The 21222-nt window shown below is 33.1% G+C and overlaps 1 protein-coding gene across 18 annotated transcripts in view; it reads right to left on the minus strand.

Moving 5' to 3' along the window:
• Positions 1-21222, minus strand: part of VPS13C (vacuolar protein sorting 13 homolog C) — a 202616-nt gene that overhangs the window by 99447 nt on the left and 81947 nt on the right. For all 18 annotated transcript variants that reach the window (XR_010151392.1, XR_010151394.1, XR_010151393.1 and 15 more), the window contains 15 exons: positions 20371-20494; positions 18826-18943; positions 16029-16158; positions 15114-15192; positions 14285-14424; positions 10965-11118; positions 9036-9115; positions 7751-7810; positions 6345-6507; positions 5480-5596; positions 4391-4494; positions 4013-4180; positions 3228-3532; positions 1105-1252; positions 266-374 (listed from right to left, as the gene is read on the minus strand). Coding sequence is in view for 15 of the 18 variants with exons in the window: in XM_054666973.2 (XP_054522948.1) it covers positions 266-374; positions 1105-1252; positions 3228-3532; positions 4013-4180; positions 4391-4494; positions 5480-5596; positions 6345-6507; positions 7751-7810; positions 9036-9115; positions 10965-11118; positions 14285-14424; positions 15114-15192; positions 16029-16158; positions 18826-18943; positions 20371-20494 (1999 nt within the window). In the remaining 3 variants the exon portion in view is untranslated. The remainder of the gene's footprint in view (positions 1-265; positions 375-1104; positions 1253-3227; positions 3533-4012; positions 4181-4390; positions 4495-5479; positions 5597-6344; positions 6508-7750; positions 7811-9035; positions 9116-10964; positions 11119-14284; positions 14425-15113; positions 15193-16028; positions 16159-18825; positions 18944-20370; positions 20495-21222) is intronic.

Raw genomic sequence — 21222 nt, forward strand, 5'->3', positions numbered from 1 at the left:
TACCACTGATTTGAAGTCCTTCTTTATGGCCTCCTCTCAACTCATGCAACTTAGAAAAAAGTCCAAAACTATAACTGACAACTTAGCTTAAGAGAATCAATCATCTCCAAATACGATTTCATTCGATAGCATCTTGTTTGTTTACTTGGTAATATAAACTGCAATTTGTAAACATATATTTGTTTACTTTTTATTTGCTGATTCCCTACTAAACCATAAATAAATAGACACATATGTATTATGCCACTTACTGTCAGCCTCTTACCTGTCTCTTGTACTCTTGGTTTCACTTTATCCAAGTCTTCAGTACCCTCACAGAGATTTTCTGTTAGTATCCTAAATAAAAGATTAAGATCTTCTTGATTTAGACTAACCTGTAAAATATTATGTTAAAAAAAAACTATATTACGTTTTAAAATGAAACAATTTTAATACACAAAATAAATTCCCAGTTGCAACACATGAGGGACAGAATAATCCTAACACTGAAAAGTTACATACAATCACAACTCACTTAAGTATTGCACTACTTATTTCATGTTAAAATTTTTATTTTCAAAGATAATAAGATGTTCATAGAAAACCAGTGTAATTTATCAGCCAGTATTGGCTCCAATGACTTGACTTATGTTTACTGAAAGTTAATTATGATCAAAGAAACCTGACCTTTTCTATTAAAGTGACAACTTTGGAAAATGCATAATTCTACTTTTTAAACAATAACAATTCCAATGAAATAAAATGGTTGTCTTCAGTATAAAAAAGTAAATATTTCCCTCAATGCTATCATCATCTTAGGGCTACTTAGATATCCCTAAAAACAAAATGTACATATACAATACATGAGATATAGTATAATATGCTAATACATAATTTATATACAGATCTCTACCAATATGTATGTATAACAAATTTTAAAGTTAAGAAATCTTAACTAAAGATTAAATTCTACTGAAAATAATAATGATCTTGTTGGACAAAGTCTCACTGAAATTTCTCTTATACTATTCAGCAAAAGAGTCTACATTTCATTTGGATTTCTGCTAAAAGTCTTTGGAGTTTAAAATTTCAACAATGAAGTTTTTTTTTCACTCATATACTTACATTTATTGAATCAAGATGTCCTTTAATTTCCACTACAGGCACCTTGTGGTACCAAGATGCAGCTAGATTCCGATTTACAAGAAATTCCAAGTTAATTGGGTGCAACAGCTGAATATCAGGATGGTGGATGCCTGGCTGGATCACTGTCCTACGAAAAACAGAAATGTTACATCATGCATAGATATAGGGTAGAAATGCAACATATTAAAAAAAAGCAAAGTCAAGCAGTTATTTGCTGCTCTAAATACTGATCTGAAACAGTGTGGCTTCAGTATTTTCAAAACTGAATCTATAATTAATCTATAATCCACTAGAAGGGACAAATTAAAAGGTGATATACAATGAACCATTAAGAAAACTTTTTTCTTTAAAACAGTAGATAGGTGAAAAATTGAATAAGTTTTTAAAAGCAATCCACACCATTGAAGAAATACAGAAAATCATCATATACAGTTGTTCAAGGATTAATAGGTATGTTGGTGCAGAGACTGAAGAAAATGATGGCAAAGTGAACAAGAGGAGTTAGCATTTTCCAAGGCATTTCATAAAGCTTTTCTCTAGGATTATTTTCTAGACTTGCCTTGTAGTCATTAATTTTTTATTCTACATAATTAAATCTTCATGGATGGGGTAGAAAATAATTTTAAAATGAATTATGTACAGATTTCATGTGCCACCTGGTATGAGCACTGAAGATACAAAATAATTTACACAACATGCCTGCCAAAAATGTGTAAGTTCAATCAAACCATGAGGAATCACTCAGACAAAACCAAATTGAGAGGTGAGTGGAACCGGACTGTAGTCTTCAAAACTACAGTAGTAGTCATGTAGTCATAAAAAGACAAAGAAAAGCTGAAGAACTACTCCAAAATAAATTTTTGTCAGTACAGAAATCTTCCTCAATAGTATAGAATACAATTATACGCTATGGGTGATCCTGAATCAGGGAGAAATTTTTATAATGGACATTCCTATAATGCGAATTATTATAATGGGACAACTGGTAAAATCTGAATATTGACTGAATTTCAGATTATAGTATTACATCGATATTAAATTTCTAGAATTATATCATAGTTAATATAAGAGAATGAATGTCCTTGTTTATAGGAGACATATGATAAAGTATTTAGGGACAAAAAGTTAAAGATGTCTATTCTCAAATGATTTAGCAAAAAATGTTTTAAATATGTATATGTTTATAGATAGGTTAAAGCAAATATAAACAACTGGTGAATCTAGATGAAAGATATGTAGGTGCATTCACAGTACTATTTTTTTCCATTTTTCTGTAGGTCTGAAATTTTTTAAAACAAAAGTTGATTAAAAAACTGTTCTGGTGGCCTGGTGCGATGGCTCATGCCTGTAATCTCAGCACTTTGGGAGGCCAAGATGGGCAGAACACCTGATATCAGGAGTTTGAGACTAGCCTGGCCAACATGGTGAAACCCCGTCTCTATAACGAAAAATACAAAAAAATTAGCCAGGCATGATGGCACGTGCCTATAGTCCCAGCTACTCAGGAGGCTGAGGCAGGAGAATCACTTGAATCCAGGATGCAGAAGTTGCAGTGAGCCAAGACTGCACCATTGCACTCCAGCCTGGGCGACAGAGCAAGACTTCATCTCAAAACACAAAATAAAAAACTCTTCTGGGCCAGGCGCGGTGGCTCACACCTGTAATCCCAGCACTTTGGGGGTCCAAAGCAGGTGGATCACCTGAGGTGAGGAGTTTGAGACCAGCCTGGCCAACATGGTGAAACCCCATTTCTATTAAAAATACAAAAAAAATTAACCAGGCATGGTAGCACATGTCTATAGTCCCAGCTACTCGGGTGGCTGAGGCAGGAGGATTGCTTGAACCCAGGAGGCAGAGGTTGCAGTGAGCCGAGATCACGTCACTGCACTCCATCCTGGGTGACAGAGCAAGACTCCAACTCAAAACACACACACACACACACACACACACACACACACACAATGACAACAATTTAAAAAAACTGTTCTGTGTAATGGAACAGTTTATTTGAATAAACTGTGTTGGGTAGGAATTTCAAGTCATAAAATTTCATGGAAATCATGAATATAATATTTAAATCCATAATTATTGAAAGAGCATACCTATAAAGTGTAAGCTTTGTTAGCTGCACATCCATTCTATCAATTACTGGAGGATTTAAGTAGTCTTCATCAGACATCAGACTGAACTGATTATGAACTCTGATTAACCCAAGATCTACCACTACTGCATTGGTGGAAATAGAAGACTGTGGGATGACTATAACCGGTGCTTTCAAATCAATATTGATGGAAACACGAAAACTCCTCTGGGCAAGATCTTTCACACTTGTGGCAGCCTTTTCTGCAGCCTGGGCAGTGGCAGCACTCAGAGACTCTTTGGCTGTCTGGAAATTATTCAGGAAGTTCTGTGGACACAAAGCATAAAAAGAGAAATTCAAAGAGAATACACGCACATCAATAATAACACTATCTTCTTTTCATACATGTGGTAACTTTTTTTTTCCAATATTTAACTTTCCGTTGAGCCCTATTTTTCTAGCAGTATTAAGAAATTACTGATAATCCATCTATAACTATGAGCTGCCTGAACTGAGCTAATGTTATATGGTTAAGGAACAGAGAAAGAAATTTTTTTCCAATAATTTTTATACTAAAGAATTTGGCTTCATTATATTGTAGCAAAAATAATTTGTTCTAGACAAAAATCATTAAATGATTCACTTTTCAACTGTTAAATAGGGGTTTTGATCCCTACATTCACGCATAAATATAATTAAAATAATGCCCACTCTAAAATCCAAGGTTTATAACATTTGCCATCATAATTATCACACTTTTAAAAGTATTTCAAAGTTGAAAAATCAATATACAAATAATTATTTTACCAGAAGTGACATAAGGAATTTATGAAGATAGACAATCTGAATACAGCCAACATTCAGAGACAGCACACCATCCACTTTGGACATGTCAGTATACAAATCCCCCTCAGTAGCATCTGGATACAAATCCAAATTAAAACGGAAAACTTCATTTCCCATTATTGACACAGCCTGAAAAACAGAGACTTGAATGTACTCTATCCGGGAAGGTAATGACAAAATAAAATCTCATTTACAAAAGGCTTTACATTTATAATCTTTATAAAAAAATTTTTCTATTGAAATATATTTCATTAATGTTTTTAAAATAAAATACATTTTACAATAGAAGCTCATATTCAGTCATTAAAGAATATTAACTATCTGTTTACAATCACCTACTTTCTTATGAACTGTCTTTGGATCAACATCTGTGACAATAATATTTTCTAGTCGGGCAAAAAGTGACTGCTTTCTTGACTGGAGAGAAAGGGAGGAATCCAGGCCTGAAAAAAAAAGTGTATTATTATAATTTCTACAGACCTACCATAAATAAGATCTTTCTTTCCATTACATTATTTTATTTTGGGGTGACTTTTTTAAATTTAGCAATGTTTCAACTCCCAATGGATAAATAAGTTGCAATACTAGAGTTTTTTGGTTTTATAAACACCAAAACCTATAAATTCATTAAACAATGATTATCTGACTTTTCAATCAGGGGAAGAAATACATCTAGTACAAATAGATTATCTCAGGATTTAAGTAAATTATCCTTTATACCTTATATCCAGTCATTTACATGGAAACTATAAAAGTTTCACAAATCAAATTCAGACTAGTAGATGCGCTGCCAGTTTGGAAAGGACAAAGGAAAAAAGCCCCTAGTTTTCTAGTTTTTAAGTTCTTAAAAAATTTCATTAAACATATTCAACATATTCTTGACCTCTACCAGGTCACAACAAGCTAGTAAAAGTAAGCCAGAGGAAAAGCTAGATGAGTTTTGGCAGCTTTTACCTAAAAGAACATAATGGGCTCATAGATATTGTCACCATTATAAGATTGCTTTTCATAAGGAAAGATAAATAAAGACAAATACATAATTATATATAAAAATCATACGAAGGTAAAAAAAAAAAAAGATTAAAAAGTTACTAGAAAGCACGTCCACAGACCTTCACCTAAAATCTAGACTGACACTTCTCCTAGCCCATCAATAGCATTCCTACATTGACATCAGTATCCCTTTTCCACTTCCTAGATAACTCTCAGGAAGGTCCCAAACACCAGGATATGTGTAGAGGTCAATTGGGATGGTCAGATTCTGACCAATATCTATATCCCAAAGAGAGGAAGCATACAATCCAATTATGTCTTTTCAGGTTTAACAGCTTAGAGCCCTTTATTTGTACATTCTTTAGCATTGCAAAGAGAAAAAAAGAAGGAAAAGTTTATCTTTTCACCAATTTTCAATGCCGTGTGAACTTTTACCTTGAATCTTGATTTCGGCGATATTGTTCTTTTCGTTGCAAACAACGACACAGAAAGCATTCAGCTTGGCAAATAGCCTGAAGCCAATAATGTCACTATCTCTGGAGGATACAATCACTAAAAATAAAACAAAGCATCTGTCACATGGTGAGATTCTAGTCATCTACATTCTTTTAAGGTTTATTCACTATATTAAGTGAACCACTGTTGTGTTAAAAAAAAATTATAACATTCTCCAACTCTTAAAGATTCAAACACTTTTTTTGCTTTATATATTCTGTAAAGTTTGCATTTTTAATAGTGAGATATTACTTTTATAATTTAAAAGCAAGAGAAAAAACTACAATAAATAAATAAGGACACTGAACCTCAGAAAAGTTAAATAATGTGTCTAAGGTTACATGGTTGAAGTAGCAAAACCAGGATGTGAACTGAGTTCTTCCTGATCCAAAATCTGGGCTCTTGGCCAATTAGATGCTACTCCTGAACTCTTCCCTACCTTTGTGTCTCTGAGCCTTAATTTCCTTATGTGTAAAATGGAAAGAAAGACTAACTCTTTATAAAGCTCCTTCAGGAGCCACTGAGCGGGGAGGAAGAGCTCAGTATAAATACAGATCTTCTCCCCCTATTACCTACCTAAAGGCTTCCTATACCACCACCAAAATAAGAACAAAAAGAAACATTTTTAAAAACAACAGTATTGATTACATTTGCCTTATATATCAGGTGCTCGCATATAATTTAATTTGAAGAAAAGGGGAAAATGGTATTTAAATGACTGAGTCAGATAATCTCTAGTATTCCTCATTTAGCTTTAGAATTCTAAAACCCTTGCTAACAAAAAACAAAAATGTATGTTTCATACCTCTTGGCAGAGTTGAATTTTTTTGTTGTTTTTCAGTTGAAATTTGTACCTCCTTGGCAACACTTATGCTTTGATCATCAGATGGAATAATGGTTGTGAGGTAATTAATAGAAGCGACAAGAGCTTGTGTTTGCAGCAACAGATTTAAAGATGAAAAGGCCACCTAAAAATGTTTTAAAGAGAAAATTAGTTTTCCACAGCCAATTATAACCTGTAGTCTCCACGACAGACCCAAAAGATTCTCAGGTGGGCTTACATCATTGCTTTCCACCACTTTGAAGGAAGAGTAAAAAGTGGAAGATTCACAATCCCCTTAAAAAGGGAATATACAGAGACAAATTACACTTATACACTTCAGGGGTACATCAGAATATTACAGTAACCTAATTACTCCATTTCCCAAGCATAATGGTTATGAAGTCTATACTCTGCTTCTCACGGCTATGCTGATATTCAACATATAGATGGCTTCTTGGATCTTCAATGGACAATTATGATTATATAAAATTATAAGTCAAAAGGCGAAATCCCAGAACCACCATGGGCTACTACTATGTCTAGAAATGACTTCAAAGGTGGCATCCGTGAAATTTAAATATAAAAAGGACAATTATGAATGGGTTACTAAGTGACCTTTTCAAATCACAATAATGGTCTTATCATTTAAAAAGAAACACAATATATAACTTTTAGGGAAAAAGTACTGCTTTTTTAAAACAATCACTCTAGAAAGCTAAAATAGCAATACAAATTGATTTCAAGAATGGGTAGTTTTCTAATAGCAAATTAATATAAAATAAAAAGCTCTGTTTATAAAAATGAATTTCTTTTCATTTTCTCATAACACTAAATGGATATAAAAACAATAAAAGGTTCACAATATTAAAACAAATTTCCCCATCTCTCAAAAAAGTGTGAGCTAAAACTCGCCTCTCTCCTTTTCTTTTTAGTTACCCATAAGTACATTTTGCCCCTCTTACTCTAAGCTACTATGTAAGTAGTGCTTTGACTTCAAAAGTGCTCAACATGTCTCCTTATATTTTATACACTTTTTCACCTGTACATCAAACAATGGTATCTAGTTTGGCTAGTTTAGAAACCTTTTAGTTCTTTGTACATCAAAGTTCTTTTGTCTACAGCATTCCCTAATTTAGAAATAATACTTTTAAGTATTATAAAAGAAAGAAACTTTTAAGGACGCTAGGATGTGGTATAACAAAACAACGGCTTTACTAAGCTGAATTATAAACACAGAGCATGGTAAGTATCGATGAGGTTATTTATAACTCTTATTGGTCCTTGATTATGTCATCAAATTACCTAGTCGATACTCCTCAAAGGATACTAGAGGCTTCGAGACTAGGTTATTTTCAAACAGGATAAATTCCTTTAACAGAATTTCTTACCTTAACTGTTTGTTCAGTTTTTCCAAAAGCAGTTTGAAAACTAGGTCCATTCTTATCAGCCTGAAAAAAGAAGTAAAAGTTCTAAAGAAGGTACTAGGATCAAAGTAAATAAATCACTTACTTATTATCTCTGGTTAATTTATTTATAGTTATAAATGTATTTTATATACACTGTATATTTAATTTTATTGCCATTATTTTAAAGTTACATCCAAATAATGTATTTATTATAATAGTGCAAATGTGTTCTCCTCTTCAAACATGGGAGAATATTCACTTCTGGGAAACTGTAGCTAGGAATCAGAATGACAAACTCTGAAGGTTGTAAGGTGTCACAGTCACGTAGCCCATCTATCCCCTAATGCTTAAATCCCTCCATAAAGTCGTCAGCAAGTCTATCTTTTTTTATATCTCCAGTAAAAGAAACCTTGTTTCTTTACAAAACTAATCTTTAGAAAGCTTTTATTTAATGAGGTCTTCACATTGAGTCAAAAATCTATCTCCCATCATAACTAACCATTGGTCCTAGTTCTTTCTATCCCTTGGGAACATAAACAAATTCAAACTCAAAGATTTACCTCCCGTGAGAAGTTTTCTGGCCTTGCCAATTTCCCTGCCCCTCTGTTCCAATAATGCTTTGTGCTTTTCTTTATTAGGGAATCAATCACATTATATTCTAATCATTATTTACTTGTGTTATCTCCCTACTCGTCTACAATTTTCTTGGGAACAGGGAATGTTTTTCATTTCTGTATCCCAAGCGCCTAACAGTACAGACATCCAATAACACATCCAGAAGTATTCAATAAATAGCTGTTGACTGATTAAACAAATCGACTCATCTTGAAGGCAGCTAAATACCATCAGTTCCTTCAGTGTTTCTCATACGAAATATTTTTGTGGCCCTTCCTATTCATGGCATTTGTCTTCTGAACCCAATTTAATATGACTTTATCCTTTTTGATGCAGGATACTCAGCCAAATGTCACCTATATATGACCTATAATCAGTACAGGTATGTGGGTATGCCCTAGAAGACAAATGGTACCTACTTCATCCCAGGCTTCCATCTCTGGGAACAAGAAGTTTAGTGACTTTGTATAATAATAGCCCCGTACTTAAGTGAAAGAAAAGAAGGTGTACAAATGAAAAAAGAAACAGATTTCCCTCTAATTAGAAACTGTGATACACATCCAGAGCCATTAGTAACTTACTGTCATATTTTTCCTTCCAGAGAAATAGTTTGGAGTAAACAATAAATATATAATCATTCTATAGCCCTTACCTTAATATACTCCACTTTCAAAAGATCTAATCCAGGTTTGTCAGAAGAGCTAATCAAGTGAAGGGGCTTCTTTTTGGATCCTAGATTAAAGAAAAAGGAAAAAAAAGTGTTTCAAATAAATTGCTCTTTTGTCATTTGAAACATTTTAGATTTTTTAAAATTTGTTAATTAAGCTTTAAAAGAAAATCTTTGCATATTGTCATAGTTATTAAATACAAAGGCCATCACTGTTGAAGAAATTAACCAATCCAAATTGTTACCTCTGACATCCAACTTACTTAAAAACATGCATATTTATTTTCACCTGATTTCACAGGTGACTTCTAAAATTCTGACAAATAATTTATTTCACTTCTATTAAAGAAATTTAAATAATTTCCTTTTGTTTAAACTGTGAGAGGTGACTTAAAAGAGGAAAGCTTTGTTTTTGTTTTTTTTCCTTAAGAGAGAACTGTTAAACTCCTTTTTAACTTAAAAACAACAGGTACTACCAGATATCCTTTATATCCTGAGGTAGATGTACCAAGGAACTGCCTCCAAAAGCTGTGGAAGGAGAAGTAATTTGTCCACCATTTTATCCATCTTTTGTTATTTGCAATTCTTTAACTCTTGCTTCTGAGAGAGCTTAAAATTTTCCCTTGACTTCCAAGGGCATAACCTTCACTAAAGGAAAAAATAGCCTAGAAAAATTATTATTTATATTTTTCCCTCAAGACAATAATGTAAACCTTATCTTAACACAGGTCCTATAGAAATTACTAACATAAAATATTTTTCTTCTAAATTGAGATTTTAGTTTCAACTATTAAAAAGTTATAAAACATAGGTCTTTATACAGTCAGTGTTCTGTATCCAAGGATTCCAACCCATAGTATAAACCAACTTCAGATTGAAATATTAAAAAAAATTAAAAACAACAATAAAAAATTAAAAATACAAAAATTTTTAAAATCAACATGGTGTAACAACTATTTTACATTTACAATGTATTAGGTATTAGAAGTAATCTAGAGATTTAAAGTATATGGAAGGCTATGCATAGGTTATACGAAAATACAATGCCATTTTATATAAGGAACTTGAGCACCATGGATTTTGGTACCCACAGAAGTCCCAGAATCAATGCCCCACAGGTACCAAGGGACGACTGCATTTGACTAAAGCATTAGGGAAATATTAGGGGATTTTAATTACTGTAGATTTGTCCATTCCTACATGCCTCAAATACCTGAGCAAACAATACATACACTGAAATGAATAAACAATCAGAGTTTCTGAAAGAACTAACTTTACATCCTATCATTTTTATTTTTATAACCTGGTGTTTCTTGTGGTATATGACAATCAGAGTTTCTGAAAGAACTAACTTTACATCCTATCATTTTTATTTTTATAATCTGCTGTTTCTTGTGGTATATGAATACTATTTAATAGAAAGAACAAGGCCTTCAATAACATATGATCAGAGATAAACTCTTAAGTTTTGTCATTCATTAAATACAGGATATTAATCTTAAGCCACTTAATCTTTATTTAGCCTTTGTTTATAAAACAGGAATAATATTCCCCATATCAAGGGGATTTTTAGAGACTCTCTGAGGCAAAAGGTAATATTAATTAAGAGCACAGACCCTAGGGCCAGATTTCCAGGGTTTTAATCATGGTTCAGTCAATTACTAGCCCTGTGACGATTAGTAAATTATATTAATACAATCAGTCTGTGCCTCAGTTTACTTACATTTAAACCATAGATTATAACACTGCCTACCCCATAGCACTGCTATAAGGATTAAATGAGTTATTACTTGTAAAGTGCTTAGAACAGTGTAGCTATTATTTATTATAAATACAATATAAATGAAAGTGTTTCAGATACTCAAAAGTCCTATCTTTATTATAGGCTATTATTTCTATTTTTATGGGTATTACCTTCAATTTCATGATAATCCAAGCTGATTTTCTTTAAATAAGATACCGCAGTTAAGTCAAATGTTCTCACTGTGGCCTCTGTTCCTAACTGAGTAACATTAAATACTAGAATTGTATCTTCTTCTTTCTGCTGTTTAGTGAATTCCAAAATCACCTAAAAGAATTAGAGTCAATGAAAAGTTGATAAGAAGTCTGAATCATACTTAAAATAATGAAAACAAAATCTTTCTCCATACACATCACCATGAGAATAGTAACTTTGCTCATATCCTTCTGCCACCATAGCAATTTAATATAATTGGAAATTACAAAACTTAAATTCTATTGTTGAGAATATAAATACATTTATAAAAAAATCATGACAGAATTTAACTTCATTGTTTACTTTTTCTAATTTAGTAAAATAGGAATGTATAGATTCTTCCTAAATATGATTTTCTTAAACCTGTATTTCAAAGCAAAAATCATGTTTAGTAATTTTTTTTAAAGCATCCCCAATAAAGTAGAAAGTAAGACAAGATGTTCTCTATCATACTACTATTTAAGTTAACTCTGGAAATTATAGCGTGTATATTTAGCCAATAAAAAATAAAACGTGGTAATTTTTAAAAGATGTAAGTGCTTTTGATATTCTAATCAAAAGGTGTAGATCTTTGTCTCCACCCTTTGAATATGGGCAGGCTTGTGACTGCTTAAATCAATATAGTAGAAAGGAACTGATACTATAAGCACTTCCGGTGTCAAAAAAGACCATGAAACTCCTACCTGGGAACACTCATACTGGGGGAAGCCAGCTACCATGTAAAAAGTTCAACTACTCAGACTACCACGGCTTTTACCATGCTGAGAGGCCATAAGTAGGTGTTTCAGTCAATAGTCCCAGCTGAGCTCCCAGCCAATAGCCAGTATCAATTGCAAGCCTCATAAGTGAGCCACATGGACATCCAGCTTGAGGCTTCAGATGACTGCAGCCCCAGTCAACATCAGAATGCAACCAAATGAAAGACTATACACAAAATTACCCAGTTGAGCCCTTCCAAACTTCCTAACCCACAAACCTGTAAGCAAAATAAAATAGTTGTTTTAAGCTATTTAACTTGATAGGCAGCAATAATAACCAGAATAATATAAATACAGAAAAAAGGCAAAAAATATTATTATTAGCAGATGTTATAATTACATACTTAGGTAACACTTTAAAAATACTTAAAGAAGAGGCCAAGTGCGGTGGCTCATGCCTGTAATCCCAGCACTTTGGGAGGCCAAGGCAGGCAGATCACTTGAGCCCGAGAGTTCAAGACCAGCCTGGGCAACATAGTGAAACCGAATCTCCACAAAAAATGCAAAACATTAGCTGGGTGTGGTGGTATGTGCCTGTAATCCCAGCCTCTTGGGAGGCTGGGGTATTCTGTTATAGTAACAGAAAACAAATTAAGACATTCTTTATCACCATGAAGTTTACATTCTAGGGAAAGTTGGAGAAAATGAAGGTTGCTGTCTTGTCTTGGGTGGTCAGATCTTTCCAATAAGATGACAACTGAACAAATACCTGAAGTAAGTTAAAAAAAGAAAAAAAAAATCAAGCCATGCAGGAAAAGAGTGTTCCAGGCAAAGGAAATAGCAAGCACAAAGAATGTGCTTTGGTATACAGAAGGAAAAACATAAGACAAGTGTAAGCTCCATGCAGCAAGAACTTAACTCACTGCTATTTTCCAGTATCTAAAATAATGTCTGGTAATAATGGCACATGATCAATACCTATTGAAGGGATAGATGGAATATGGCTGAAGCAGAATGAGCAAGGCAGGAAAGAACTGGCCAGTCATATGAGGTGTTACAAATGTAAGGCCTTGTAGGCCATGGAAAGGACTTAGTCCTTTACTTTTAGTGACATTTGAAGTCAGTGGAGGATATTGAGCAGAGTAGTAACATGATCTGACATTCCCTTTTATTTTTATTTTACTTTATTTTATTTTAGAGACAAAGTCTTGCTCTGTCACCTAGGCTGGAGTGCAGTGGTGCAGTCTCAGCTCACTGCAACCTTTACCTCCCAGGTTCAAGCAATTCTCCTGCCTCAGCCTCCTGAGCAGCTGGGATTACAGGTGCCCACCACCACGCCTGGCTAATTTTGTATTTTTAGTAGTGATGGGGTTTCACCATGTTGCCCAGGCTCGTCTTGAACTCCTGACCTCAGATGATCCACCCACCTCGGGCTCCCAAAGTGCTGGGATTACAGGTGTGAGCCACCATGCCCGGCCTGACATTCACTTTTAAAGGAGCAATCTGGCAAATGACAAAACAGAGTACCTGATGGAAGCAAAGACAGTTAAGAGGCTATTGCAAAATAATCCAGGCAAGAAGATTAGTGACTTGGACAGTACAGTAGCAGCAGAAAGGAAGAGCAATCATCTGAATGCATTTTGAAGTTAGGGTCATGGGATTTAATGATATTTTGGATGTAGTATGGAGAAAGAGAGAAGTTGAAGAAGGCTAACAGTAAAGAACATACCTTTCTCTAAACAAATACCAATAATACTTAGGTTTGTACACACAGCTAAAATGTAGTATTTCTGACATTATATTTTAGGACATGCTCTCACTATGGCACATGAAACAGTCAATAAGGAACATCTCCATTTTCTATCCTTTTTGTTTTATTATCAAAGCAAGACAAATTTTTTATAGAAATCTGGAATACATGTAAAAGTAAGCAGGCATATATAAAAACCTGTAATCTCACCACGCAGAGATGAACACTGTCTGTCATTTATCAAAGAAAACATATAAATATAACTTCAAATGGAATCATAATATCTTTGGTATTATAATCTTTTTGTTTTCCCAAATAATGACATACTGTGAACATCTCTCCATGTCTCCTTTTACCACATGACTTTTAAAGGCTGTAAACGTATGTTGGAAATTTAGGTTGTTTACATTTTTCCAAATCATAAACATGATAATGAGCAATATTATTTAGCTTAAAAGTGAAAAGTTTAAAAAATTAAAGTAGGCATGTCATAAAAATTTTCTGCAGAAAAGTAAGTTCTAATTAAAAGTCTAAGCTCTTCCAGAATAAATTAGATATGCCACAGATCATTCTTACATCAGTTTTTTTAAAAGCATTTCATTTTTAAAAATCTCTGTGTGTGTGAGAGAGAAAGAGTGTGTGTGAGAGTGTGTATGTGCATGTGTGTTGGGCAGCAGGAAAGACAGAGTACCACATTTTTAATATACTTGACATTTGGGTCTAGCTTGAGGATAGCTTACAAGATAGTGACAGCCAGAATGTATCTATTTATAGACAAAAAAGCACATACTTCTTTAATTTCAAACTTGAGTAGAAGATTGATGAGCTCCTCATTTGGGACCTCTGCAGCTTTTTTAAGTTCTGATCCTTTCATACTTTTACAAGTCTGTGGTTCTCCATCTTCAGCATCAAAATACTCATCATCAGACTCTAAAGGAAAAAGACATTTATTTGATCTGAGACAATGTACATTGAAAACTGCATGAAACACTCAAATCTAAATCTCTAAAAAGTGAAATTCATTTATTAGATATAATCTTCATATTCAGCATCAGAATAGCTGCCTTTTTTAAACTTCTACCAAGTGACTCAACCTGACATGTAATAATCATGTTTGAAATAAAATAGCACTATGTTCTTTTCTTCGATGGTTCTGTTTTTCCCTATAGTTCATTCACTCAATATTCAACAAAATATTTATTGGGCATTATCTACCACGTATCAGGCTGTGCCGGCCAGTAAAGATACCAGAATGACCAGGATAGACATGGTCCTGTCCTGATGAAGCTTACATTCTAGTTCAAAATTAAAACAGATCAATTAGGTCAAAGCTAGAGAAAAGCTCACGTAGAGATTGGGGCCAAAAAAAGTAGTTTATTTAGAATCTTAAGTAAGCATTGTCAACTACAAAAAAAAACCCTTCATTTGTCCAACGAAGACAGAAACTTGGGCTTAAAGGGGATAAGAGACTCAAAGTCACACTAATGTAGCACAACTAGAACTAAAACCAGTAAATTACTACAGCACTTTCAGATTGCCCTTATTTTCTGAAAATGTTATCTCTGTATAACAATATATAGGCTTAATTTAACAGAGAAAGAGTATTTTACTTTCCTTACCTGATTCCACAGTGTCTAGCAACAGTGAAGTACCAAGTAGACCTTTTGTCCCACCTGAAATAATAGGAATTGAGGATACCTAGCAAAGAATACAAAAAGTTTTCTTAAAAAGGATGACTTAGCAGGATTAAATGTCATAAATGAGAGGAAGACTAAAAAGTAATAGAGGATAAAGAGATATGGAAAGACACATACACACAATATAACACAATATACAAATCTTCCAACAAGATATACTGTGTAATCAACTAATAATTGGCTAGAATTTACAAATTATTAAGTCTACCACCCACATCTACAAGGACAAAACTAAGCGCAGCTCTAGTAAGTTAGTCTATTATTACTGTATATCATTTACATTCTGTCTATTATAATATTAAAGTACATCTTTTTTATAGGTCCTTGGCACATGGTATCACCATGAGCTGGCTTTATCAAATTTCATTTCAAAGTAGAAATCCAACATTTCTACTGTGTAAAGCCTTGGCACATGGTATCACCATGAGCTAGCTTTATCAAATTTCATTTCAAAGTAGAAATCCAACATTTCTACTGTGTAAAGCCTTGGCACATGGTATCACCATGAGCTGGCTTTATCAAATTTCATTTCAAAGTAGATATCCAACATTTCTACTGTGTAAAGATCAATTTCAATTAAAGTGATCTAGAACTTATAAGTCTAACATATAAGAAAATTTTATATCAATTGTTTTATTTGCAAGATTCTAAAGAAGATTTTTGTTAGTTTTTTTCCCCTCTAGCTTTATTTAAAACACATTATAAATTTGAAAGACATTTTACTTTCATTTCTGTACTTTTGGTCCTTTCACTTATAAACCTTGCCCTGAAACTGACTTTTCATCACTGCTCTAAAACAATAAAAATAGAGTTATACATTTTATCGTATCTATTTACCTGTCTCTCTGGAGACTGGGCTGATGATTTCTGTGGCAAAGGTATACTGTTCATCAAATATAGCACATCTTTCATCTTCTGGTCAGAAATTCTCACATGCATCAAAGGAAGTCCTCCTGACACTTTAAATCTAAAAATACAATTCAGTGGTTTTAAGTCAGCATCTCTACATTACAAACGAGGGAAAGAATTGCATTAATGTAATTAGATTAAAACATGCCTAAACTTTTGACATGTTTTAATCTAATTACACTAATGCCTCATTTACACAACATTGTCAGGAAATGGGAAGTTCTATGTTAGCTAAGTTTTCAGATAATTTCAACATATCCCTCTTAAGTAGCCAAACCTCTTTAACTTAACTAATTTTTATGAAAATCTTTCCAAACACAATTCTCTACCTTTCAAAACCAAAACACTACTTCCTGGTATCAAAGATTCTTATTATAAACATCAAAGAGTATTTAACCTCATCACTCTCTATCCCATTGCCTTGCTTTATTTCTTTCTATATATAGCACTTGGCAGCACCTGACATATCACATTTATATTTGTTTATGTCTCCTCTGATTAAAATGTCAGCTCCATGAGGACATCTGTTTTACTCACTACGAATCACCACTGTGCTTTTATCAGTTGCTTACTTTTTGGCAGGTGCTTCTATTCTGTTTCCCTACTCAATCTAATTGCCTCAGGTTTATTTGTCTCAATAGCCTGTGGCAGCTAGTCATAAAGCTCTTTCTAGCTGTTGTTGTTTATCTTTGGCTTCCTGACTAAGCTGTGAACAGCTCAAGCTGACAGATGCCTAATTGCTGGATGCCACACTGGGGTACAGTAAAGCACTATAGAGAGGGAAATATAAAGCACTAAATGCCTATATTGGAAAAAAACTAAGGTCTCAAATCAGTGACCTCAGCTTCTACCTTAAGAAACTAGGACTGAAAAGCAAATGAAATCCAAAGTAAGTAAAAGAAAGAAATAATATCAGAGAGGAAATCAGGGAAAAAAAAGAATCAAAAGAGAGAAGATGATGGAAACCAATAGCTGGGTCTCCCAGAAGATCAACAAAATTGATAAACCTCTGATCACAGTGATCAGGAGAAAAATAGAAAAGGCACAAATTACTAACATCAGGACTAAAAGAAATAACATCACTACAGATTCTTCGTGTATTAAATAGGTAAGAGGAAAGCATTATGAACAGTTTTATGCCAATACATTCAACAACTAAGATGGACAAATTCCTTAAAACACACAAACTCAAAACACTTGGAACATACAGATCATACAGAAGAATAGATAATCTAGCCCTATATCTATGAAAAAACATGAATTTGTAGTTAAATACCTCTCAAAATGAAAACTCCAGGACCAGACAACTTTACCGGTGAATTCTACCTAGCATTTTAGGAAGAAATAATACTAGTTCTACACAGTACCTTCCAGAAAACTCAATGCATGAGGCCAACATCATTATCCTGATACCAAAACAAGAAAAGCAAAGACCAATATCCCTCACTAACACAAATATAAAACTTTGTAAAAAAATTTTGGCAAAACAAGTCCAAAAATATTTTTAAAAATAATACATATGGGTTGAGTATCCCTTATCAGAAATGGGGCAAGAAGTATTTAAGATTTGGGAATATTTGTATTACATAATGAGATATCCTGCAGATAGGACCCAAGTCTAAACATGAAATTGATTTATGTTTCATTCATACCTTGTACACACAGTTTGAAGGTAATTTTATACAAAATTTTTAATAATTTTGTGCAAGAAACGAAGCTTGTGTTAAGAACTTATGTGCAGAATTTTCCACATGTGTCATCATGTTGACTCTCAAAAAGTTTCAAATTTTGGAGCATTTCAAATTTTTGGTCTTTGGATTAGGGATGTTCATCATTACCAAGTGACGTTAATCGGTAATGAAAAGTTGGTTTAACATCCACCTGATAAAGGGTATCAGTGAACGACTGATACATACAACATGAATGAATCTCAAATTAATTATGCTGAATAAAGGGTATCAATAAACTGATACATACAACCTGAATGAATCTTAAATTAATTATGTTAAATTAAAGATGTTAAACAAAAAAGTTAAAAGTCTAACATTCTATTTATATAAAATTCTAGAAAATTCTAACAAATCTATAGTGTCAGAAAGCAGACCAATGTTGTCCAGGGACTGGGGGAAGAGAAATTTAAGTAGGGAAGGAAAGAAAGGAATACAAAGGGGGAACAAGGACACTTTTGGAGATGGTGTGTTCATTGTCTTAATCGTGATGATGGTTTCACGGCTATATAGCTAAGGCAATATTTATCAAACTGTAAACTTTAAATGGATGCAGCTTATTGAACATCAACTATATTTCAATATAGCTGTTTTTTAAAAACAGTATAAACATTTCATAACTGTCTACTTAAATTCAAAATTAATTTTCTATTTTTATGTCCTTTGATTTTTCTCAGGATTATATGGGATTTCATTATCAAAAGAGCCTCTAATGTTTTCGAAGATTTTATTTTGTTGATATTAAGCATTGGATTCGATTCATTCAAAAACATGAACCATCAACTTTTACAGAATGTAAAAGTCCAAATATTTCTGAAATAAGTGTTGATGTATAATTCAAATATACATTTTCTTAAAAATGTATTTCTGCTGCAAATTGGAATAACCATTTTTTCTGTCTCCCATAGAAATCTATCTTTGCTTCCTTAAATTCTAGCGACTGATGCAGACATATTTCACCTGTTGATTTTCTAATATAAAAGAAGTTTATACATTACCTGGCCATTCTAATGTCTTTTTCTACCATGGCCTTAGCCAACTCAACATGAATATCCATGGGTTGCAATATATGCATAGTTGATGGATGCTGAAATCGACACTTTTTCCAGTTTTCCTCTTTAAAAAATAATTTCACATATTATTTATTATTTTTACAAACAGCCATGGAACATGGATAAATATTATTTTTAATGAATATTATTTTAAATTGTCAGACATTCTATGGAAAATCACTATAAATTAATCCAGAGTCAATGATTACCAATTTTCACTTCTTTCAGCGTATCAGTTAAATAACCTATGCTTTTTAAATACAGACTGACAGGATCAAAGACTGTGATATAAAATAATTCTATTTGGAGAATGTTCACATAACATCTTGCATTTCAAAGTAAACAGGAAAAACAAAGCCCAGGATCTATTACCTCAATTCCAGAATTAGTGACCAAGGTTGATAATTACAGTGAAAAGAGGAGGAAAAACAAGAAAAAAGAAAAAGAACTATGGGGTTCCTAAGTACAATATTTACACCCAGCTTGGGATACAATTCCAAAGCAAAGCAGAGTTTTATCAAACAAAATGTCATGACCAAAAATGTATAATAATTACTTTTCTTCAAATAAGGTCCCAAAAACAGATTTTCCAACAACTAATAGAGTTCTATGCAGATCTTTATTGATGACAATGACTGAAAATCTTTTATCACTTATAATCCAATTATTCTTAAGTAAACACAAAAGAAAAGGCAGTTTTAATGGTCTGTGTAAATACTCCAAGGAATTAACAGGCTCTTAATATATGAAAAGTAAGTAGAGCATTATGTATTTACGTTTTAATAAATCTCAACACTCCTACTAGAGTATAAACTCTGCACATAGAGACTATAACTGTCCTTTCCTCTAATGACCTACCACAACATGATACTATGATCAAGGATAATTAATAAATATGTATTGCTTCTAGAAACTAAGTAAGTCTTTAAAAAAACAAAAATATTTACGTAAGCATAGAAAAACACCAAAGCTTTTGGAAAATAATTAATTATCTTTAATATATTAAGACTATATCTACTATTCTGTAGATATATATTTCTCAGATATCTACAAAAGTAGACAGCATAATACTAGTAATACTATTGAAATAAAGACTAGGGTAATATAGTATAATATTTAATAATGAAGGCAGCAAGGAAAATAATATTGAGTCATCCCAAAAGTGGTAAGACAGAAAAACATGAATCCACTGCAACTTCCATTTTGTGTTCTAAGCAGCTTTATAGTCACATTACAAAAACATAGGCTATGAATAGGCTTAGATTGAAATGGAGCTAGGTATCTTAAGATAACTAGCCAAATTTCCATTTCTGTTTATAAATGTTGCAGTAATTTACACTGATAGTGTCCTACATGGTTTATTTAAGCGGCCAAAAGAATATGTGTGCAAAATGGTTGTCAGGGTTGATATATAGGCACACATATATACACATATATTACACAAACTACCCAACATAATCCCAAGATCCTAAAAGCTGAATAACGGTTTACCTGCTCTTGCAAAAAGTAGTTGTACATTTTTTATTTCAACATCAAACTTGTCATATGCCTTATCCATTATTTCTTCCAGAGATGAATTAGTAGTCTTCTGTAAACCTTGATCTTTACTGTTGAGCTAAAATGAAGGACAAATTTCAATTTTTTTTTTCCAAAACAGAAAAGCACATACATCAACATACTTTAGTTAGGTTTCAGTCTTGCATTTAGTTAGTTAAAACCTAACAAATTGAAAATACTGCTCTTAATGAATAAACATTTTAATTTTCAGATAATTATTTGTAAACAATATAATATTTCAGCATACATCTCTATTAAAGTTGAGAAATAGGTGTTCAGCACATTTTCATGTTTGAGCTGTCTGCCTCGAATAACTTGTCTAGATGTACAACTCCTCCTCTTCCTGGCTCCCAGGAATTACTGCCACTTATAGAGTCCAGCTCCCCTGACCCCCACCCTACACCCTTCACCATTAGATAGCAGCGTTTTGTTCCTTCTCCGCACTATACCACAGGAATAAAATTAGGCCACTATAATTCAGCTCCAATTTGTACTGCCTTTTCCCCCTTCTTGGTGGAAGCAAGGATCAATTCAGGAGTATACAAGGGATCTTCAAAAAGTTGATGGAAAATGCCCATTATGAAAAAGCTATGCATGAATTTCAAAACTGTTTTGTACCAAAAGAAACTTGTACTAACTTTTTATAACATGACTGAACAGGATCTAGTTTGAGTCACTAAGAAGATTAAGGCTTCAGTTTGAAAATGGCCCTCCCGTAATAGCAACATGAATTCTGCTAAAATTGAGGCAAAAACAAATACCAAATTTATGCTGAAGCTTGGGCGA

The sequence above is a fragment of the Pan troglodytes genome, chromosome 16 (genome assembly GCF_028858775.2).
Source record: "Pan troglodytes isolate AG18354 chromosome 16, NHGRI_mPanTro3-v2.0_pri, whole genome shotgun sequence".
NCBI lineage: Eukaryota > Metazoa > Chordata > Mammalia > Primates > Hominidae > Pan > Pan troglodytes.